Genomic DNA, 19,344 nt, shown 5'->3' with positions numbered 1-19,344 from the left:
ATCCACATTGAACGCATGAGCATTTCCACATGCAATCAAAATGTTATTTTCCTGTTACCTTTTTCAAGTCTTCCAAATTTCTGCAAATAAAAAGCAGCTATAATGCTTTTAGATCTACTTTTAAATGAAACCTTAAAAGAAGTCTTCGTTTTTTTACTGCATTAAATGCTCAAAGCTGCAGCTGAAGTCAACTGGGTCCATGCTTTGGGCATATTAAATAAGTTACATGTGTGCGTGACTGTGTGCTAGGAACTTACGAAAACAAGGTCCTAAGTGTTTAAATTTGGGCATCCAAGAATAAACTGACACTGCACAATGTGACCCTCACTTCTTCACAAGCTTTGATCCCTGCCTAAGAACAAGATGGAAGCACCAGTCACAGGATGCTGAAACATTTGCATAGCTTCTGAATTACACATCAATGCTCTGTACCAATGAGGAAACCAGTCATTTTGAATTCATTGTAGAAAGCAACCGACATACGTTAAGAAAGGGTCTGGAACCATTCTCTAAACAAGTTAACACAGCCACATACTAAAAGAGAGAAAGTGGCTCTTTGGGGTGCGATCTTAAAAGCAAAACAAACCAATCCAAACAAAAACAAAACAAAACACCACAATTTGGTGTTAAGTCAGGCTTAACGAAAGCAGGAACTTCAACAAATTTTTCAGAACTCGAATTTGCAGCCTTAGCAGTTTTTAGGTACAGTTTGTATCTAAATACCCAAACCAACATCACCATGAGATACAAGAATTTTTGTGCAGAGAGTCAGGAACAACTGCTTCTCTGCAGGACACTGCAAGTCACTATTGGTGCTCTTGCATAGGAAAGTAAACAATACAACTCATCGCATATGTTCTGAGTATGAGGCATAATATCACACAGACAGCTAAATAATTTTAAAGCAGTTAGCATTAGGGTATTAAGATAATAAAATAACAAAGAAGATGCTAAAGGGCCTGCCTAAAAAACTGAAAAATATGAACAGAGCAGTTGCCATGACTATATCTTCACCTGCTCAAGAGATGTAAAAAGTTGACCAAATTTAGCTAAACAAGGGAGAAAATTTAAGGCTTGACAACAGGTTTTCCCTGAGTGGTCATTCACAGCTGCCCTCTTCCTTATAGCAGCTGGTTTCAGTACCTCCTGGAACAGATTCTGAGAGAGACAACTCTACCCAACACCTACAGAACAACTCCTAGCTCTTTTATGTAAAACCCTGCAGGAAGATACAGGAGGAACAGAAATGGATTGGCTCCCTTCAAACAAGCAGCAGATGTCTGTATGCATGAGCAGTGTGTGGGAGACACTCTCTAGCAAATTACAGTGCTAGAGGGTCTCGCTCCATGATATTAGAGATTGGATCCAGAGATTAGAAACAACACATGCCGTTCAATTAGCAATACATTGGCTGCCAGACAAACTTTAGGGCCATTTTTCATGACTGTGGGTCTTATCTATAAAATCCAGCTTTCTCCCACACTTCACTGCTACCATCATGTTCAGTGGCAGTATGTGACCACCATTTCAAATGCCTCTAAGCAAAAAGTATTAACAGTGGGCTCATCTAGTACCTACTCATTGGAACTTGCGTTCATTAGAGAACACACTGAGGATAAGCCATGACTAACACTCCACTCTTGGCTAATATCCAATTCAAAGCTCAGCTATAGATAATTTTCTGCTATACATCTTCTGAAGAAGTTACCACTGAGACGCCTCTTTCTTCAGAAATGAAGAAATGAGAAGCTGATTATCCTTATAAAGGAAGTTGTATTTCCTAAAATATAGAAAGATATTAATGGTGTATCAGATGATCAGAACAGCGTTCAACAACTGCAGTGATATCTAGCAGTCCAGAATAAACTAACATTGACTCAGAGCAACTAAGCAACAAAATTCTCGAAGTGTCACGTTCCAGGTCAAGACCTTCTGTCAAAGCAGACACTTTCACTGACAAAGGACAATTTGGAGAGTTGGGCTGAAGTTTTTTGTTTGTTATCAGTAACTAATCATGTTTCCTTGTGCAAAAGAAGAACACAAAGAAGGGTAATAAAAGGTAAACACAACACAGGCTAAGGAGACAGTTTAAGAGCTGACATCAAAGCCCCTACGTCTTACATCGCACTGCACAGTCACAATAACCACTCTCCATCATCTTTCTTTGACATTAACCAGACCAGATACTATTCTTCACGTTTCAACTGATGTCTTAATTTCTGGATTTTACTTTTTACTGTCATGCTCCATCTATATATTTTTTTTTTCCTATTCCCTTCATACTGTACCTGTTAGTACTTTCCAGGACTTCAACCTTCTTACGTAGCTCACTGTTTTCATTTGAACAGTTCTCAACTCTGGAGACAACACAAGGAAAGATTAATAAATGACTGCTTTTTACATTCAAAAACTTGTAAAACAACCCAAATTTATTTTCACAGAGAGCTCTATGATTTTTCCTACATCTAATGAGAAAGCTACACCAACTAAATTCAGTCATAATATTCAATCCTGCTTCATGGTGTTGCAGGCATTGCAATAGAAACTACTAGCTATAGAACATCTGTCTATAGTAGTCAACTATACCCCAATATGTCCAGTTTATTCAGGGTGCTCTGTAACGACTTTTTGGTCTTTGAAATAGCAATAAGGAAGACCCTGCTATGACTTTCTCTGTGCATCAGACCACAAGACAGATACTTTATATGTCACTGAATATGCTCTGATTATGTTGTTAGCAATTATTTTGTGCAAGAGTATTCTATGTGTGCATTTCATTGTTAGGTATCACACTAAAAAATTCAACAAACGCCATGCTTCTGAAATCATACCCTTGACTTTCATGTTTATAGAGGCTAATAAGCCAGAAGATTTATTTCCAAGAGAGTACTTGTTTCTTCACTGTACCAAGAAACCTGCGTAAACTGAAGGATATTATCATATGACCTGCTACCCAAGAAGTCAAAATAAAAATATGGGACTCCTATAAGACACGTATGACCACCTTGAATAGCTATGTGAGGAAAAAGGAAAAGGGAAATGCTTTCCTATCTGTACAAATATGCTAGAATTTCACAAGAGTCTAACTGAGAAATCAAGGCTCATCCATGAAGAGATATGAAAAAAGGAAATTACCTTGAGGGTATCACAAAAAATAGTACATGGGTTTTAGCAGATCCATCTGGTGAAGTGCATAAGAAAAATACCAGAACACTTCTTTCTTACAAGAAAGATTAAACTGGGATATAAATCACTAACTGAGGGGTTGGCCTTTTCCTGCTAAAGGAAGGCAATTGGTCACATGTTCTTTCTCCAAGCCCTGCTTATTATCCTAGGAAGTCTTAGCTCACTTACTTCCTATTTCTGTCTACATCTGTACCAGAAGACAGACTATATTCACCCTAACCCTACCTTTCCATGGGCAATGCCTATCCACTAGACCAGCACATTTGCCTGAGTGGAAGGCTAACAGTAGATAGGTCTTGTCTTCCTTAAGGTTTAAGGTCCTTGCCAGAGCATTAGCTATGTGTTGGTGGCAGCCACAGCCACCAATACACACCACCATGTACGCAGCACCTCAGCATACGTACAAGCAGACTAAAGAAGGGTCTTTTCTCAGTCACAACCACGAGATGGCAGCTGGAACTTTGTGCACAAAACAGTCCCAGCATCAACAGCTGGATCCTTTCCCATTTCAGCAACCAGTGCTATTGGCCCATTTGAAACAGGAAGGGGGCTGGCTTACTTTTTTTCCAGACTGTCCATGTATTCTTTCTTTTTTCTTCTGCTTTCCTGGGCAGAGATCTAAGGAAAAGGGAAGCAAAACACCAAATATTTGAAAAGAAAAAAAAAAAAAAAAAAAAAGCAGCAAAGATGAATTAATAAACTAGTAAAAAGGCCTGACATTATTAGATTCAAGCTTCAGTGCTGTTCTCATTCCTATTCTTGGTAAGCAAAGCGCTGTCTTGGTCCACTTCCACATCCTGAAGCAAGACAGCTCCTCTCAGTAGTAGAAAAAAGATCACTCGCTGCTCTTACAAAATTAACCTTAAAAAGCAAATCAGATTCATCTGCAGAGAATATCCTAGCACAAACACTAAAAGACGATGCCAGGAGAAAGTCTTGCTTCTGTTCAAAGAAAAACCCATGCATACGTTGGAAAGCAGATTTGCAGAAAAAGACTTGGGGATTCTGATAGATAATCAGTGAAACATAAATCAGCAATATGCCCCCATAAAAAAGAACATCAACCAAAGCCGAGCTGTGTTACAAGAGTGTAGCCAGTAGGTCATGAGAAGTATCTCTTCCCATCTACTCAGCCCCTGCAAGACCACAGTCGAGAACCATGTGAAGTTTGGGACTTTGAAATAAACACTTTGGACATATTGGAGCAAGTCCAGAGGACAGCCTCTGCTACAGTAATTATGCTGGAGCACATGGTGTATCAACAGAGGCAAAGAAATCTGGGTTTGTTCAGATTTAAAAAGATAAAGCTAAGGAGGGAATCCTATTGCTGTAGCAAAGATTAAGTCAACCTTCTCAGAGGTATACAGCAAAATGTCAAGAACATTAAATACAAGTTGCAACAAAGGAAATTCCAATTAAATGTTAAGATTGTATTTTATTTTTTATCCAGAAAAGCAGCCTCATATGGATCAGGTTGCCCAGAGAAGCTGAGGACCCATCACTCAAACAACAAAACATGACTGGACAAGCCGTTTAGTAACTTGATCTAAACTTACTCTGCATTCAGAGCAGGGAGTTTGACCAAAAGGCCTCTAGCAATTTCCCCCAGTACAAATGTCTCTAATAACATGCACGATAAAATGCACAAGGAAACTTTACAATTTTGGGGGGAAAAAAAATTAGACCACATTTCGATTCAATGTAGGCAAATTTACACCTCTGTCAGCAAAACCAGTAACAGAATGCATCAGCCTTCAAAGGTGTGCTAATATTCTCTAGAATGAGTGAGTTAGCTAAGTCTGAAAAAATGCTTTCCTCCACTAACTGTTCGCCATTTGGGGAGAAAGAGAAGACTTGCAGGACATTTCACAGCCTTGTTGTCAACTATTCATTTAAAAGCCAAGGTCTGATTCTGTGATCAGAAGACTAGGGCAAGGAAATACAAAGTCAGACTTTAAAACATGAAACTATGGAAAAGGACACCTTCAACACTATGGAAAGAACACACAAGTCTTTGCCTATCCATAAGGGAAAGGATCAAACAGTTTTTAAAATGGAGCCAGGCAACAGCAACTTGATACCCTGCTTGCTAAATACCCCATTGTTTATGTGTTCAGGTAAATACCTAGACAGAGAGGCACTGTCACAATGTGATGGATGTGTTCAGGAACAAAGAAAAATAGTTTGTTAAAAGACATCTTACAGCATTCAGCAGTACTATGGGTCATTGCTACTGAAACACTGCAACATTTTTAAATGAAGGCTGAGTAGGAATTAACCAGCAAAGACGCTAAATGAACATTATTTACCTTGTTCTTTATTTTTCTGCGGATTTTCTTCAGCACCTTCTCCTCTGCTTTCGTCAGGGGCAGTTTGGTAGGGATTGGGTACCCCTCTGCTATCAGTGTCCTCTTCTCCTCCTCTGTCAGGATGAGTGGGCCAGTCCCCTGCAATTTCTGCAAGTGTCACAGAAATGAAGAAATGTAACACAGTGCACGCAGCCCCAGAGAAAAAGTGTTAGGGAACAGAGTCTCTGCACACTAACTCAGCAGTCTCTTGCAACTTGAAGGAATGTAGGGTGAAGACCTTTTATGTAGCTTCCATTTAGACACTGAGATGCTTTCAGCCCAGCTCTGAACATACTAAGGCCACCAGTAAAGCTTCTCTTGGCTCAAGCACGGAAAGAGACAAATGTGAAACAAGAACTGAAAATCCCTCCCTAAAAATCACCATTTGATTTCCAAGACATAGCAACAAGAGGATAGATGTAGATGTATTAGGGACAAATTAACCCAGTAGGGCTGGTCCTAATGTGAAACACAATCCAGACTGGAAGAAAACTCATAAATGTACTCAACCCTGCCTCAGTTAGAGAGGCACACGTCATTCCCTGTGGGAAAAGGATAGATAAATGAACAAAAATTACTGGATATGCAGTTTTGATCAGAGCTGGGTTCATTCAAAGAACAACAGAAATTAGCAAATGGCAAAAACAGTAATTTAAAGGCAAAAAAAGGCAAAACAAACAAAAACATACACACACATTAAAAAAAAAAACCAAACAACTGACAGATGTTAAAAAAAACCAGCTCAACTTACATGTGGTGCAGTCAGGAGAGGGGAATTGGAGAGTGCTGAAGCTGTGCGTGATGCCACTTTAGCTGCGGCTTGCAGCTGGATTGGGCTTGAAGGAGGGAGAGATCTAGCTGGGCTCTGCCCTCCCTCAGAGTCACTGCCATGACTGCTGGGAGGGGTTGGAGGCAAATGCAGGGGATCAACTGCTGCATGGCAAGAGAGAAATACAACAACGTAAGGTTGGAGGTGCTAACATAAGCCTTCAGCAGAGCCACTGATACAGTGACCACCCAGTTTCCAGGACTCGGATCCTTTGCTAAATGATGGATCAAGCAAATGTGGCAACTTGGAAGATCTTCAGAGCATACAGGCCTCTAAAGGAGGAATGAAACACAGCAGCTATCTTTAGGTCCAACTGACAAAACAAGGCTATGCTCATCTGCTCCAGTCATTTCTGCCTACACTTCCACACCTCCAAAAGCCTTGAGATTTAAGTATAAGCCTCCAGCATAAATACCCTGCTTGGGAAACCACATTAACAGAGAGGGCTCTGAGCCGGCATGCCTTCTCTCCAAAATCAACAGTCTTTCCCAGCCTTGCTATGGATTTAACACATTGCCAGTATTTTTCAAGAGAAGATAATGTTCATATAATACGTTAAGGAAAGAGAAATTCTATCCCCTAAGGGTCTGTTCTGACATAACTGGTTGGTAATGACAACCGCTTGACAGTGAAAGCTTTAGTGGACCATGAGCAGCAAAAGAAGCAACCCCAGGAATCTCTCATTTTGCATTTTGCTATCCACAGCCATAAGCAAACTTGCACTGCACTGGCAGTCAAGAGAACCTGTGCTACAACTGGCAAGATGACCAAATAGGATGGGATCAAGAGAAAGAGCACAATGTCTCACCTACTCAGATTACATGAGCAACTAACTGTGGCTGTTTTGACATCCATTTTTTGTGGGTTTTTTGGTTTTTTTTTTCTAAGGTAAATTTACAGCAATTACAGTTGGAAGATATAGGACTGGATTCTTCTATGTTTTACAAATTTGAGTTGAAAAGATCAAGTAGTGGAGGACAAAGGGAGAAAAAGTAATAAAAGTTATTATACACGAGCTCTTTTGGGCTAGGATCTTAACTCTAGCAGTTGCTTACTCTTCTAAGACAGTAAGTTCCTTAAGCTCACAAATCAAGCAATTTCATCCGCATTTTAGGTTAAGATCCCTTTGTCCTAGCTGCTAAGCCAGTTGCGTCCCTTCCTAGAGCAGTTCTATTTATCTACATAAATGAATTCACTAACAGAATATCAAGCGTTCCTAACTGAGATGCAGTTATCTTCTTAAATTTCAGCCAAAATATTTGGCTCTTTCAAACTTTTCTTAGGTCAATAGATTATGTGCCATAAAGCTGTGTTTTACACTAAGTGAATGGATCATCACTCTTCCTACTGCTTAATTTATATAGTACAAAGGGACTCTGGTGGTTCTCAGACCTGAACTGAAACAAATGTACTAAAATCAAATGCTTCTAACTTAATTTCATATAAACTCACATGCTTTCTTTTGCAGCTTAAAGCAAAGAGATTTAAATTAGCGAAGTTTTCTCTTGTACTTATTTTCTATGCCTTGTTAAGTCCCATCTTAGGCTAGAAGAGAAATCTTCTAAGATCTCTTCTAACCTAAATAATCTTGCTACGTTAAGGATTCAAGCTCCTTCCAGCAACTGCATAATTGTTAACACGTCACAGACAAAATAGGGATAATTTTTTTTGTGATGAGCAAGACAAAAACAAATTTAAAAAAAATCCACATAAATAGGTCAGAAAGACTGGCTTTTTAGCAGTCTGATTCAAATCCCTGGAAGGCAACAGCTTCAACGTAAGGATTAACATGGCAAACAAGGAAGCCAAATATTTAATCAGGGTAAAGTACACTCATCATGCATTCTGGTCATCTCCCTTGCATACTAGGTAGGTAATTAACAGACCTTCCTTAGAAGAGAGATTCAGAAACTGATCCACTTCATGAGGCTCCAATTTAATCTCTGGAAGAGCTTTCTGGCTCAGTGGTTTCATCTAGAAAAGAGAAATAAAGAGCATGAAAACCCAAAGCACACATCTTCAGATCTTAATTGAAGGATACAAGGATGAATACTCCATAAACGGAGAGATTTCCCTCTCCTACTCTGCTGCAGGCAAAGCTTTAACTGCTTCACACAGTTCTGCTTAGCCAGGCTACAGAAAATGCTGCCCAGCCAGGCTACAGAAAATGTTGCCCTGACTAATCCTGCTGCGGCGTTTTTTATTACTGTATTTAGTTAATAAAAGATTATGCCTCAGAGATGACATCTCAGACTGAAAGCTAGCAAGCAACCCACTCAAATTACTTCTCATAGCAACAGAGCTCACACTAGGATCTGCTGGACTACACAGCCAGTTTCAGCAGTCAGCAATGCTCCTGGCAGCAGGGAAAACCCATTTGAGACCACTGTCATCTGGGAGTGAGACACTGAGCACTGTGTTATGGCCCCAAGTTCGTTTCACCATGCAGAGGAACTGTAATAGAGATGGCTGTGGCTGAATTATATTTAGAGGACATCTGACTTACTTGTTGAGAAGGCTGGAGCACCAGGCTGCCAAGCTGCTGTCCAGTCTGCCTGAATTCTACAATCCCAGGCTTGAGGAAGTCAGTCTGGCACCTCAACATGCTCAATGTGGCCAAAATCTCTCCCAGGAAAACAGTGTAACTAATTTGTGCAATGGTAGTGAGCCACCCGTTAGTTCCAAGATATTCTCTGTAGTATCACAGCATCCCAAGCTGAGAGGGACCTCTTACTAAGGACAGTATATGCAGACTACAAGAGGAAAGTAATGATTTTTAGTTTTCCCAGTTTCTCATGAAACAATTTCTGTTGCACATATTTCTGATCCCCATCCAAGAGGGAATGTTCATTTCCAACATGGCCTAACTCCCGGAGCAATTGCACCCCAGGGACTGAGAACTGTCACAGTACCTCTTCCACTGAGGGGGCACCATCAGCTGCTGCCATTCAAACTCCTGAATTCAACCACAGTCAAACTAAGCCCTCATGAATGCCCACTGGCTGTTCCAGGTATGGGCAGAAAGGCATTGCAAATTGTTCTTACTCAGCAAGTTAGTATGCAAGCAGCAGCACCTCAAAGTGCCAGAGCTTGACAGACCTGGCAAAAAGTGATTTAGCAGGCAAAAAGGAAAACTCTTCAGTCATGGGGTCTCATTCTGATTAGGGGAAGACACAGCAGTGCTAAGGCAAGTCATTATGGACTCCTAGCTTGTTACAGACTCCACAGTACAAATGAGTCACTTAAGCTGTGCCCGGTTCACTTGAGACTGTTTAAATAATTTTTAAAAGCATCAGCTCCAGGCTTTTACATTGTCTATCATAAAAGAAAACTGCATCCAACCAGTAAGACATAAAGATGCATATATGAGTTTTGAAATACAAACTATACAGCATAGTGGTATACCAGCAAGCATTAGACAATGTTAAAGCAGAAACCTTGGTGAGAAACCTGAATCGACACCTTTGGCACAGAGGAGGCAGTGTTCTAGGAGAATCTGTATCTAATTGCACAAACAGGAGAAGAGAAAGTCTGCAAGTACCAGGGCATCAGTATGCAGCTCAGCTTGTTCCCCATCCAGCGACATGGCAGTGACAGTGAGACTGACAGAGGGAGCAAGGCCTGACGTCTCGCACAACGCTGGCTCAGTCTTTATTGCTGCTGGAGTCAGTTCTGAACCCAGACACCAGTCCTCATTTTCCAGGTCACCTGCCAGGGAAGGAAATTGGACACCACATGTTTAGGTCAGGGACAGAGAGACTACAAATGAAAATAATGTCATCCCTCCTCCAGAGAAGAGAAACAAACACAGAAGACATTTCAGTCCATCAATACCACTCTGCCCTTCCTATTCACCTCTCAGTCAATGCAGACAACTGTGCTGTTTCGGGGCTGTAACCTAATCCTAGCCCCAGGATACACAGAGGAGCAGTGCAGAAAGACACAGAGCACTAATCACTGCATACTGCCAAAAGCTGCTAGCACCTATCAGAACAAGATTAAATAAGTGTTGGGTAGAGCAGCCAGGGAGCCATGTCCTACACACCTAACGTTAGTTGACTCCATTTTATTCCTTCTTGTAGAAGTACTGCTTAGCCAGCCTTCTGCTCCTTCTCCTGCCTGCAGTCATCACACACCTGGAGCGTTGATATTACACTTCTAAGAACAAAGGATTTTTCACTCTTTCAAATTCAAGACTTTTTCCCTAAGGATTCATTTATTAAGTATAAAAGGGGACAGTGGCTTTGATGATTTCACACGAGAACAGTACCATGGTGATCACAGTAATTTCCTCCCCAGAGTGTTTGGGAGACACAGCACAGGATGCAGATTTAGACTGGCAGCAATGAAATATGCATCGCATGTTGGCAGAACTGGCTGCAGAGATCAACTTCTGAAAGCTTACTGCCATCTTTCACTGAACAAAGCCAAAGGGTTTGCCTTGCATTGTCAAGAACTGGAAGGACGTTAGTATGGTAGGTTGCTTGCTTCCCACTTGTATTCTTGGAAGCCACTTTGAAGAGAGACGTAGATATATTTTTGGCAAGTGCAACTCTACCTTCAAAAAATCCCATTCCTAGTGCTAAAGTTCAGCTGTAGAAGGTCTTCTTTCCTCTTGCAGGAGACTACTCCTTACTGCTGCACCACAGTGCAGTCCGCTGCCATAACTTGCCAGCAGCTGCAAGGGTTATATCCATAAATCAAGCAGTTGGATTGCAAGGACAAACATACATAAAGGAAAAAGGTGTTGATCTCTCTTTCAAAGCCCTCCCTGCTTTCATAGTCAGAATTTGTTGCATATATGGAATTAAAGCAGCAAGCAAGCACGTACACAAAGAGAAGCACAGTCAGGACATGGCAACACAGTTTTGAACATCAACTGCTAGGAGTTTTTCAGGGCACTGTTGCTATGCCACCAACAGTCTGTGGGGCTGATACAAGGCCTCTACACATTGAGCTGGTGGGATGTCACCAGCTGTAGGCAGGTAACAAAAATAAGAGTGGCCTGAGAGCCTCTGTGTTTGTCTCAGCTACTATTAAGACCACACAGGCATTTGGCACACAGGCGCTTGGTGGGGGTTGTGCGACTGCAAGAAGGGAGAAGTATGCACATGGCCAATGCTAGTCATTACTTTGTGGTGGACCTCACCTCCACTGCTGGCAAGGAAAGAGGTAATTTGAGAAAAGACACACCAAGGAATTAAAACTGAAAATATGTATCCTGTAATCAGATGCTCTAGAACAGCAAGCCAAACTCCGCCAAGAAAGTGAATGGTAAGGCAAGGGCTAAACACTGTACTTAAATTGTTTGAAGTGCTTAGTCCCAAAGCCTTCCAGGAAACACAGAACAATGAAAATAGAAGTATTTATGAAAAGAAAAACAAAACAACAACAACAACCAAACAAAAAAACAGCATTGTTTAAATATTAACTTGGGAGAGGGGACACTGCTCTTTTTGCACTCTGTTTGCATGTCTCATAAACACAAGAATGTCATTCATAGAATCCCAGACTCACAGAATCAGAAGGATTGCAAAAGACCTCTAAGATCACCTTGTCCAACCATCCACCAACCTCCAATATTTCCAGACTAAACTATGTCCCTTAGTACAATATCTAAATGTTTCTTGAACACCTCCAGGGATAGTGACTTCACCACCTCACTGGGCAGCCTATTCCAATTCTGTAGAAGAAATTGTTCCTAATATCCAACCTGAACTTCCACAGGCACAACTGTTCCCTCTTGTCCTATCACTAGTTACATGGGAGAAGAGGTTGACCCCCACTTTGCCACAACCTCCTTTCAGGTTGTAGGGAGTGATGAGGTCTCCACTGAGCCTCTTCTTCTTCAGACTGAACAATCTCAGTTCTCCCAGCTGGTCCCCAGAAGACCTGTGCTCCAGACCCCTCACAGCTTTGTTGCTCTTCTCTGGACACCCTGTAGTGAAGGGCCCAAAACTGAACACAGTACTCGAGGCGTGTCCTGAACAGGGCTGAGTAGAGAGGGATGATCACTTTGCTGATTCTGCTGACAACATATTTCTGATACAAGCCAGGATGCCATCAGCCTTCTTGGCCACCTGAGGGCTGGCTCACATTCAGCTAAGCATCAACCAACACCCCCAGGTACATTTCTTCCAGCCACTCTGCCCCAAGCCTATACCGTTACCTGGGATTGTGTCCAAAGTGTGGGATCTGGCAATTGGTCACATTAACTTCATCCCCATTGTCCTCAGCCCAGCTATCCAGCCTGTGCAGATCCCTCTGTAGGGCCTTCCTATCCTTGGGTAGATCCACATTTGCACCCAACTTGATGTCATCTGCAAACTTACTGAAGGTGCACTCAATCCCCTTGTCCAGGTCATCAACAAAGATACTAAATAGGACAGGCCCCAGTACCAACCCCTGGGGAACACCACTCCTGATGGACTGCCATCTGTATTTAAATGTATTCACCTCCACACCCTGCACCCAGCTCTTCTGCCAGTTCTTTATCTAGCAAAGAGTGTACCTGTCCAAGCCACAGGCTGTCAGCTTTTCTAGGAGAATACCGTGGGAGACAGTGTCGAAGCCTCTGTTGAAGTCTTGGTAGACTATGTTGACAGTCTTTCTCTAATCCATCAGGAGAGTCACTTGATCATAGAAGATCAGGCTGGTCAAGCAGGACCTGCCTTTCATAAACCCATGCTGGCAGGGCCTCATCCCCTGGTTGTCCTGCACATGCCATGTGATCTCACTCAAGATGATCTATTCCATAACCTCCTCTGGCACCAAGATCAGGCCAACGGGCCTGTAGTTCCCCAGATTCTCCTTACAAACTTTTTTGTAGGTAGGAATCATACTGGAAAACCTCCAATCCTCTGGAGGACCAGGAACACAGATAGAAAGCAGAAAGCGGCTTGGCTCTCTCAGCACCCTCAGATGGAATAGTAGGTCTCTAACTGTTTCCATCTGAATTGTAGGGGGTTTGTTCTGCTCCCTATACCAACCTTCCTAGTCAGGGGGTAGAGTCCCCCAAGGATAACTGATCTGACTTTTAAAGTCAGATGTAAAGAAGCCACTGAGAACCTCAGCCTTTTCCTTATCCACTCTACTGACAGCAATCAGTGGTCAGTGGGTGAGTGGACCCCACCCTATTTGCTCTGTGCGGACTATTCAGATAGAACACCAGAGTGGTAGCTTTGCCTGGAAATCCATTATCCCTTGGTAAATGCAACTTTCAAATGTTTCTTCGGATAACTTCTTCCAAAGCCTCCCCAACAGGGTGCTGTGCACTTGCTGCCTCTCTCACCTCTGGTTCAAACTGCACTGTGGCAGTGCTAGCAGTTGCAAGCTACTTTAGACTCCCTGTGGGAGAAAATGTTACGTATAAATGAGAGTTATCAGTGAACCACATAATTGGCCCTGCACTTTCTGAGATTTGTGTTACCATGCAAGTGGAAGAGAAGTCTAGCCGTGGGTGCCCGGGGAAACAGGGCACAGCCTCTAAGACTTTGCTTTGTGATATTTATCATCTCTAATCCCTGGATTCATCACAAGGATGTTGGCCGTCAGCCCATCACTCTCCTCCGCTGGGACCTAAGCATGCTGCCTGACCTAACACCCCGCCATCACTGCTTAGCTCCGCTCTAACTGCTCCAAGTTATTCCAGGCATTAAAGCCATTCTGACCAGCTCACAGGTTTTCAGAGATAGCAACACGGTGCATTTAACACTGAGATAACTTTGAAGAACTGCATTTATCTGGTCTTTGACACTGCCTTTTAAGTATGGTGACAGCTGTCATTCCAGATGATCAGCTCTCTGAAAAGAAGGGATGGAGCAATGCACTGGTCAAATCCCACCTTCACATTCCCCTCTTCCTGATTTTCCCAAGCCCTTATTACACATTCATTATCACAGTTGGTGTTGTGTAATGAGGCACTTTCTTTTGATGCATTCTTAAATCACCGCTAATCTCTCCTCTGATCTTCAAGGACATTTCCCTCTCTCCTTTCCCCACTTCCTGAGCACAGTTGGTTGACATTACCTGAAAATCATTATTAGTTTATTCCTACAACAACTCCTAAAAGCTTTATCTGCTCTGCCAAGCCCTGATCTAGCAGAACAAAGGAGAAGTCCTTGCCAAAACTCCTCGAGAAAACTGAAAAAAACAAGATAAATTTAGGTACATGGGGAAAAACTGAACAGATTACGAAATACTGGTAATAATTAAAGGCATGGTACACCTTTCAAGACATCATTATTTCTGGTGGAGGTGCCTGAAGAGCCATGGCAAATGTTACATGGAAGGATGAGAACAAGCGCAGAGTTGCACATGAAATCTCCAAATGAAAGGGCAATGGAGGCTGGCTCAAGAGATGCAGCAGTGGAGAAAGGAGGTCTTCTCTAAACCTAGTGAGTCATGCTGTGGAAACAGTAGATGACTGGGGTCTAGAAATTGAAGGTAAGTACTCATATCCAACATGATCCAGGAGACACAAGTGAACTACTAAGACAGAGACCAAAACAACAGACTGAGAAAATGCCCTTCTAGGTGGATATCAATAAAGCAACAGTGTACTACCAAGTTGAGACAAAATACGTTGCATGTCATTCAGGGATAAGAAAATAAAGCCCGAGCAAGAGATTTAGCTAGCTGAATGGCTAGGAAAAGCTACATCCTAAAGATTGTCACTTTGGTTGTTAAAGATCTCTTCCCATGCCTGAAAATCCTAACAAAGTTCACTGCTAAGCAAATGATCCTGGCTGCTGGAATCCCTATGAATCTCAGAGCTCTGTCATGCAATGACTCTAGATGAGAACCATTTCAGCAAGTCCATGGATACCAAGCATTTGGCACATGAAATCTGTCACTTAAGCAATCCATAGTTTACAAAATCCCAGATCCTATGTACAGTGCTCAAGCACTGTTTAATTGCATGCACAGAGTCTGTAAACTGAACATCACGGTTTGCAAGGCACCCTGGTATTAAGAAACATCTATGAAGGTTTATTTCAGTGTATCATTGTATATGACATAAATCTAAAAATAGCAATGACATGATGTGATCCAAAGCTTTCTCTTGAGAACCTGTGTCTTACCCAACACATAGAGTGCACAGCACTCCCTCAGCTGAGAAGCTCTACCACGTTTTGTTATTCTCACTGCTTCCTGATGCACGGTATCATCTCTCCTTTACCAAATGCAATTCAAATTCAGTTCCCACAGAGCTGTTTAATTCTCTCCTAGGGCACAATCAAAATACTTTACCAACCTGAATTAATTTCCACGGTGGTCCTGAAAATTCAAGTGAGCCATGCAGAGATTAAGGCCACAAAGTACTTAGTAATTTAAAATGACCAACTGGAGATACTAGCAATTGGATTTTTCAGGTGATTTAGCACTGCTATTATACTTCACTTAATCAAAACATAGTATGCACTGAGTTCAGGTACAGCTATGAGCATCTAGTACTTCCGCAAGTTAATCTTCAGTTTTAAACCAAGCATCCAAAAAATCCAACTCATCACAGCAACCAAGTGTTTGTGGCACTTGAAACTGTGATCTCCCATGTTCAAGAACAAAAATATACTTCTTTAGAAAGCTTTTTTGTGCCACTTCTGTCATTAGCCTGTCTCACTTTTCCTGTACACTCATTTAGCATTTTCCACATTCTTTTAAAACAAACGAAATCCAAAATCAAAACAAGGTAGGAAGCTTACAACATGCCAAAGCAAGTTCAGACAGTGACACAAAAAACTTTAAGTATGACCCTTCCTTTCCCAGCTGTACTCATCATGTGTCTTGCTTTGTCCCAGGTACAATACTGGCAACAGTATTATAGAAAATGTGTATGCAATAAAGCAGGAGAGGATGCTCAAAATAAGATGTATTCCCCTCTGTGCTGTAAGTATAAGCACTGCACATGATGTATATTTGCACAGACTGCCCATGTAGCAAACAAACCCCTTCTGTCCTTCAGCTTTATTTCAAAACCCCTAACACTGTCCCTGGTTCAAACATCTGCTGTTAAAATGGACAATGATAGTCAGATCCAGCACGCATACTACAAGCAGACTCTCCCTTTTACCTCTCCTTTCTCCACATCACTACACCACAAAGTGAAAAGGCCATTCAACATTTTGCTCAGTGAAAGCTTAAGGCCTTTAACATCCATTACGAACAGTGTGTCACACAGAAGTGCAAGTTAAAAACTTGGGTGTACTGTACGTCAAAATCCAAGCTTTTAATTTCTCTATGTGCTGCCCACCACGTATTATGATGTTAGTCTGCAATAAAAATGGAGATCAGAGCTCCTCTGAGCATCATAGCTGATGCAATAGTCGGTACATACTATTTAGGCACAGATGAAAAACACATACAACCAAAAAAGGCTGTGTTTGTGCAGCAATCAAAACACCACCTCTACAGATTCCTAACTTTGTACTTTCAGCTGCCAATGTTTTCTATGAAGGACCCTGTAACTGGAGGGGGAAGGAAAACAAAATAAAGCAACCTACATACTTTGCTATGTTTATGGGTTCCGTTTCTATGAAAATCAGTCAAAACTCTCCCACAGAGCTCTCAGGTAGCCGCCCATTGCTGAAGGAAGACGCCAGGTTTCTCCCTTCTCTTAAAACAGCTACTTGGATGCTGTGGTAACTTAGAGGACAGAACTACTTTTGCCCTCAGGTTTGTCTAAAAGGCTGTTAAGAACTTGTCAAAATATGGCAAGATTAATATGTACTACTTATACACACATTAAAAAATACATATATATTGTTTATATATTGTTTATATATATATGTGTGTGCTATATACATATATGCAAATGTACATATTTTTAGTCCTAGTCTCCTAACAACACCATGTGCCACTTTCTGGGATAACTCATATTTCTCTGTTGAGCTGCAATGTCTTACTTCTTCCTTTTTCCACAGAATACTATTAGAAAGCAGCGTAATAAAAATGAAAAATAAGATCAGAAGTATTTACTTCATCTGTACAGTTTATTTCACAGAGAAAGAATTTCTAGCTGGCTTTGACTTCCCCCTCTCCCCCCTTTTTTTTTTTAATTTATTTTACTTCTATCCAACATTATACTTCACTTTACAAAGATGAATTTTTCAATTTCACCTAATATACCAACTCCTCCCCTGAGAAAAAGTAAATCAACTCCAGTATTGACTAAATTTCACCTTCTGTGATGGATGTATGGAGAAACAGAGCTAATGAAATAACTAAGAAGATCTCCCTTGCTCCCTACTTTCAATTCAGCACTGTTCATTGAAGAGTTTAACAGAGCCACGTTCTGCAAGCATAGCCAAGTTGAATCAGTGACTTGCTCTGTATTTTTTGGTAAATGAAATTAGAGATGCACTACACATTCCAACCTGCACTCACCTAAGTGGCAAGAATGCAAGTGCTCAGCAAAAAAAAAGGGATTTTGATCTCTTTTTCCTGCGGTCAAAAGGAAGACAGCATCACTAGGCAAACAGAGTCACATGAAGTACGTACCACCAAAACTTATCTTCAACATGCACACACAAAAAAAGCATGCCACCATAACTACCATGCCAGATTGTAATCACGCTAAAAACAGATGGATATGCTGAATGTCATTTGAAACAAGCCTGCAGATAAGACAAGTGGAAGTACTTGAGGGTTATCCTTACACATATAAGCAGAATGAAGAGGCTGTCTGTGCGTCCTCCAAGTTCACTATCCAAGCAATAGATAAAATAGCTAGAATGTATTAATGTATAATGAGCAGGGCCTAAGCCACTCTGAACCAGGGCTGGAGCCATACTTGCAGCACAGGTCTGTGCGTGCATTTTGGTCAACGTCTGGCCTTTGTCTAGACCTACCTCAAGGACCACCTTGTCCTTCTCATGTCCAGGCTCACATAGCCCCTCAGGGAAGGGAAGGGAAGGGAAGGGAAGGGAAGGGAAGGGAAGGGAAGGGAAGGGAAGGGAAGGGAAGGGAAGGGAAGGGAAGGGAAGGGAAGGGAAGGGAAGGGAAGGGAAGGGAAGGGAAGGGAAGGGAAGGGAAGGGAAGGGAAGGGAAGGGAAGGGAAGGGAAGGGAAGGGAAGGGAAGGGAAGGGAAGGGAAGGGAAGGGAAGGGAAGGGAAGGGAAGGGAAGGGAAGGGAAGGGAGGAACGAAGGGGGAAAGATGAGGAGCAGTGATACGCAGCCATCTCAACACATGGCAGAAGCAGCAAAAGAAGCAATAGCTAAACTGGCTCCTCCCTGCTCTTATTTATTATTCTTATGGGGAGAACAATGTTATTCTTATAGCATCACCCTTAACATATGTGGGAATGAGATGCTGAAACAGAGGCGGCAAGCACTCCAATGCCAGTCACGAAATTGCTGTTCTACAAAAGAGCTTTCACTGCTCTGCAGATATGCTCGTGCCTTATAAGAAACTATTCTGAGAATCAAATCCCACCATAAAAGAAGAGGAATTTAGGCCTCCAACGCTATCTAGACTCTCCTCTCTCTTTTCCAAGTAAATAACCCTTTGCTTTAAGATCAGCTTTTACCACATCAGTCTGTGCCTCTTGCCACTATGTCAGTTGATCATTCATCCCGCTGTACTCAGCGCTGATGAGGCCACACATTGAGAGGCCTTCAGTTTTGGGCCTCTCGCTACAGGAAAGACATTGAGGTGCTGGAGCGTATCAAGAGAAGGGCAACAAAGCTGTCTGAAGCACAAGTCTTAGGGAGGGAGGCTGAGAGAACTGGAGTTCTTCTCCCTGTTATGAAGAGGAGGCTCTGGAGAGACCATATCACTCTCCACAGTAACCTGAAAGGAGGTTGTGGTGAGGTGGGGGTCCAGCCTCTTCTTCCACATAACAGTGATAGGATGAGAGGGAATGGCCTTAAGTTGCACCAGAGACCGTTCAGGTTGGATATTAGGAAACACTTCTGCTCAGCAAGAGCGGTGCTGCAGTGGCACAACCTGCCCAGGGAGGTGGTGCAGTCGCCATCCTGGAG

The 19,344-nt window shown here is 42.1% G+C and overlaps 1 protein-coding gene across 3 annotated transcripts in view; it reads right to left on the bottom strand.

Moving 5' to 3' along the window:
* CREB3L2 (cAMP responsive element binding protein 3 like 2) overlaps positions 1-19,344 on the bottom strand; it is a 79,361-nt gene that overhangs the window by 15,124 nt on the left and 44,893 nt on the right. For 2 of the 3 annotated variants that reach the window (XM_085229043.1, XM_085229029.1), the window contains exons 3-8: positions 9,905-10,071; positions 8,250-8,337; positions 6,286-6,467; positions 5,496-5,642; positions 3,746-3,804; positions 2,289-2,357 (exon numbers count right to left, since the gene is read on the bottom strand). In XM_085229043.1, coding sequence (XP_085085169.1) covers positions 2,289-2,357; positions 3,746-3,804; positions 5,496-5,642; positions 6,286-6,467; positions 8,250-8,337; positions 9,905-10,071 — 712 coding nt within the window. The remainder of the gene's footprint in view (positions 1-2,288; positions 2,358-3,745; positions 3,805-5,495; positions 5,643-6,285; positions 6,468-8,249; positions 8,338-9,904; positions 10,072-19,344) is intronic. The other variant, XM_019615487.3, reaches the window with a different exon arrangement.

Source organism: Meleagris gallopavo, chromosome 1, assembly GCF_905368555.1.
Source record: "Meleagris gallopavo chromosome 1, MGAL_WU_HG_1.1, whole genome shotgun sequence".
Lineage (NCBI taxonomy): Eukaryota > Metazoa > Chordata > Aves > Galliformes > Phasianidae > Meleagris > Meleagris gallopavo.
Note: the sequence above shows the minus strand (reverse complement) of the source record. Positions and strands in the feature narration are given on the sequence as shown.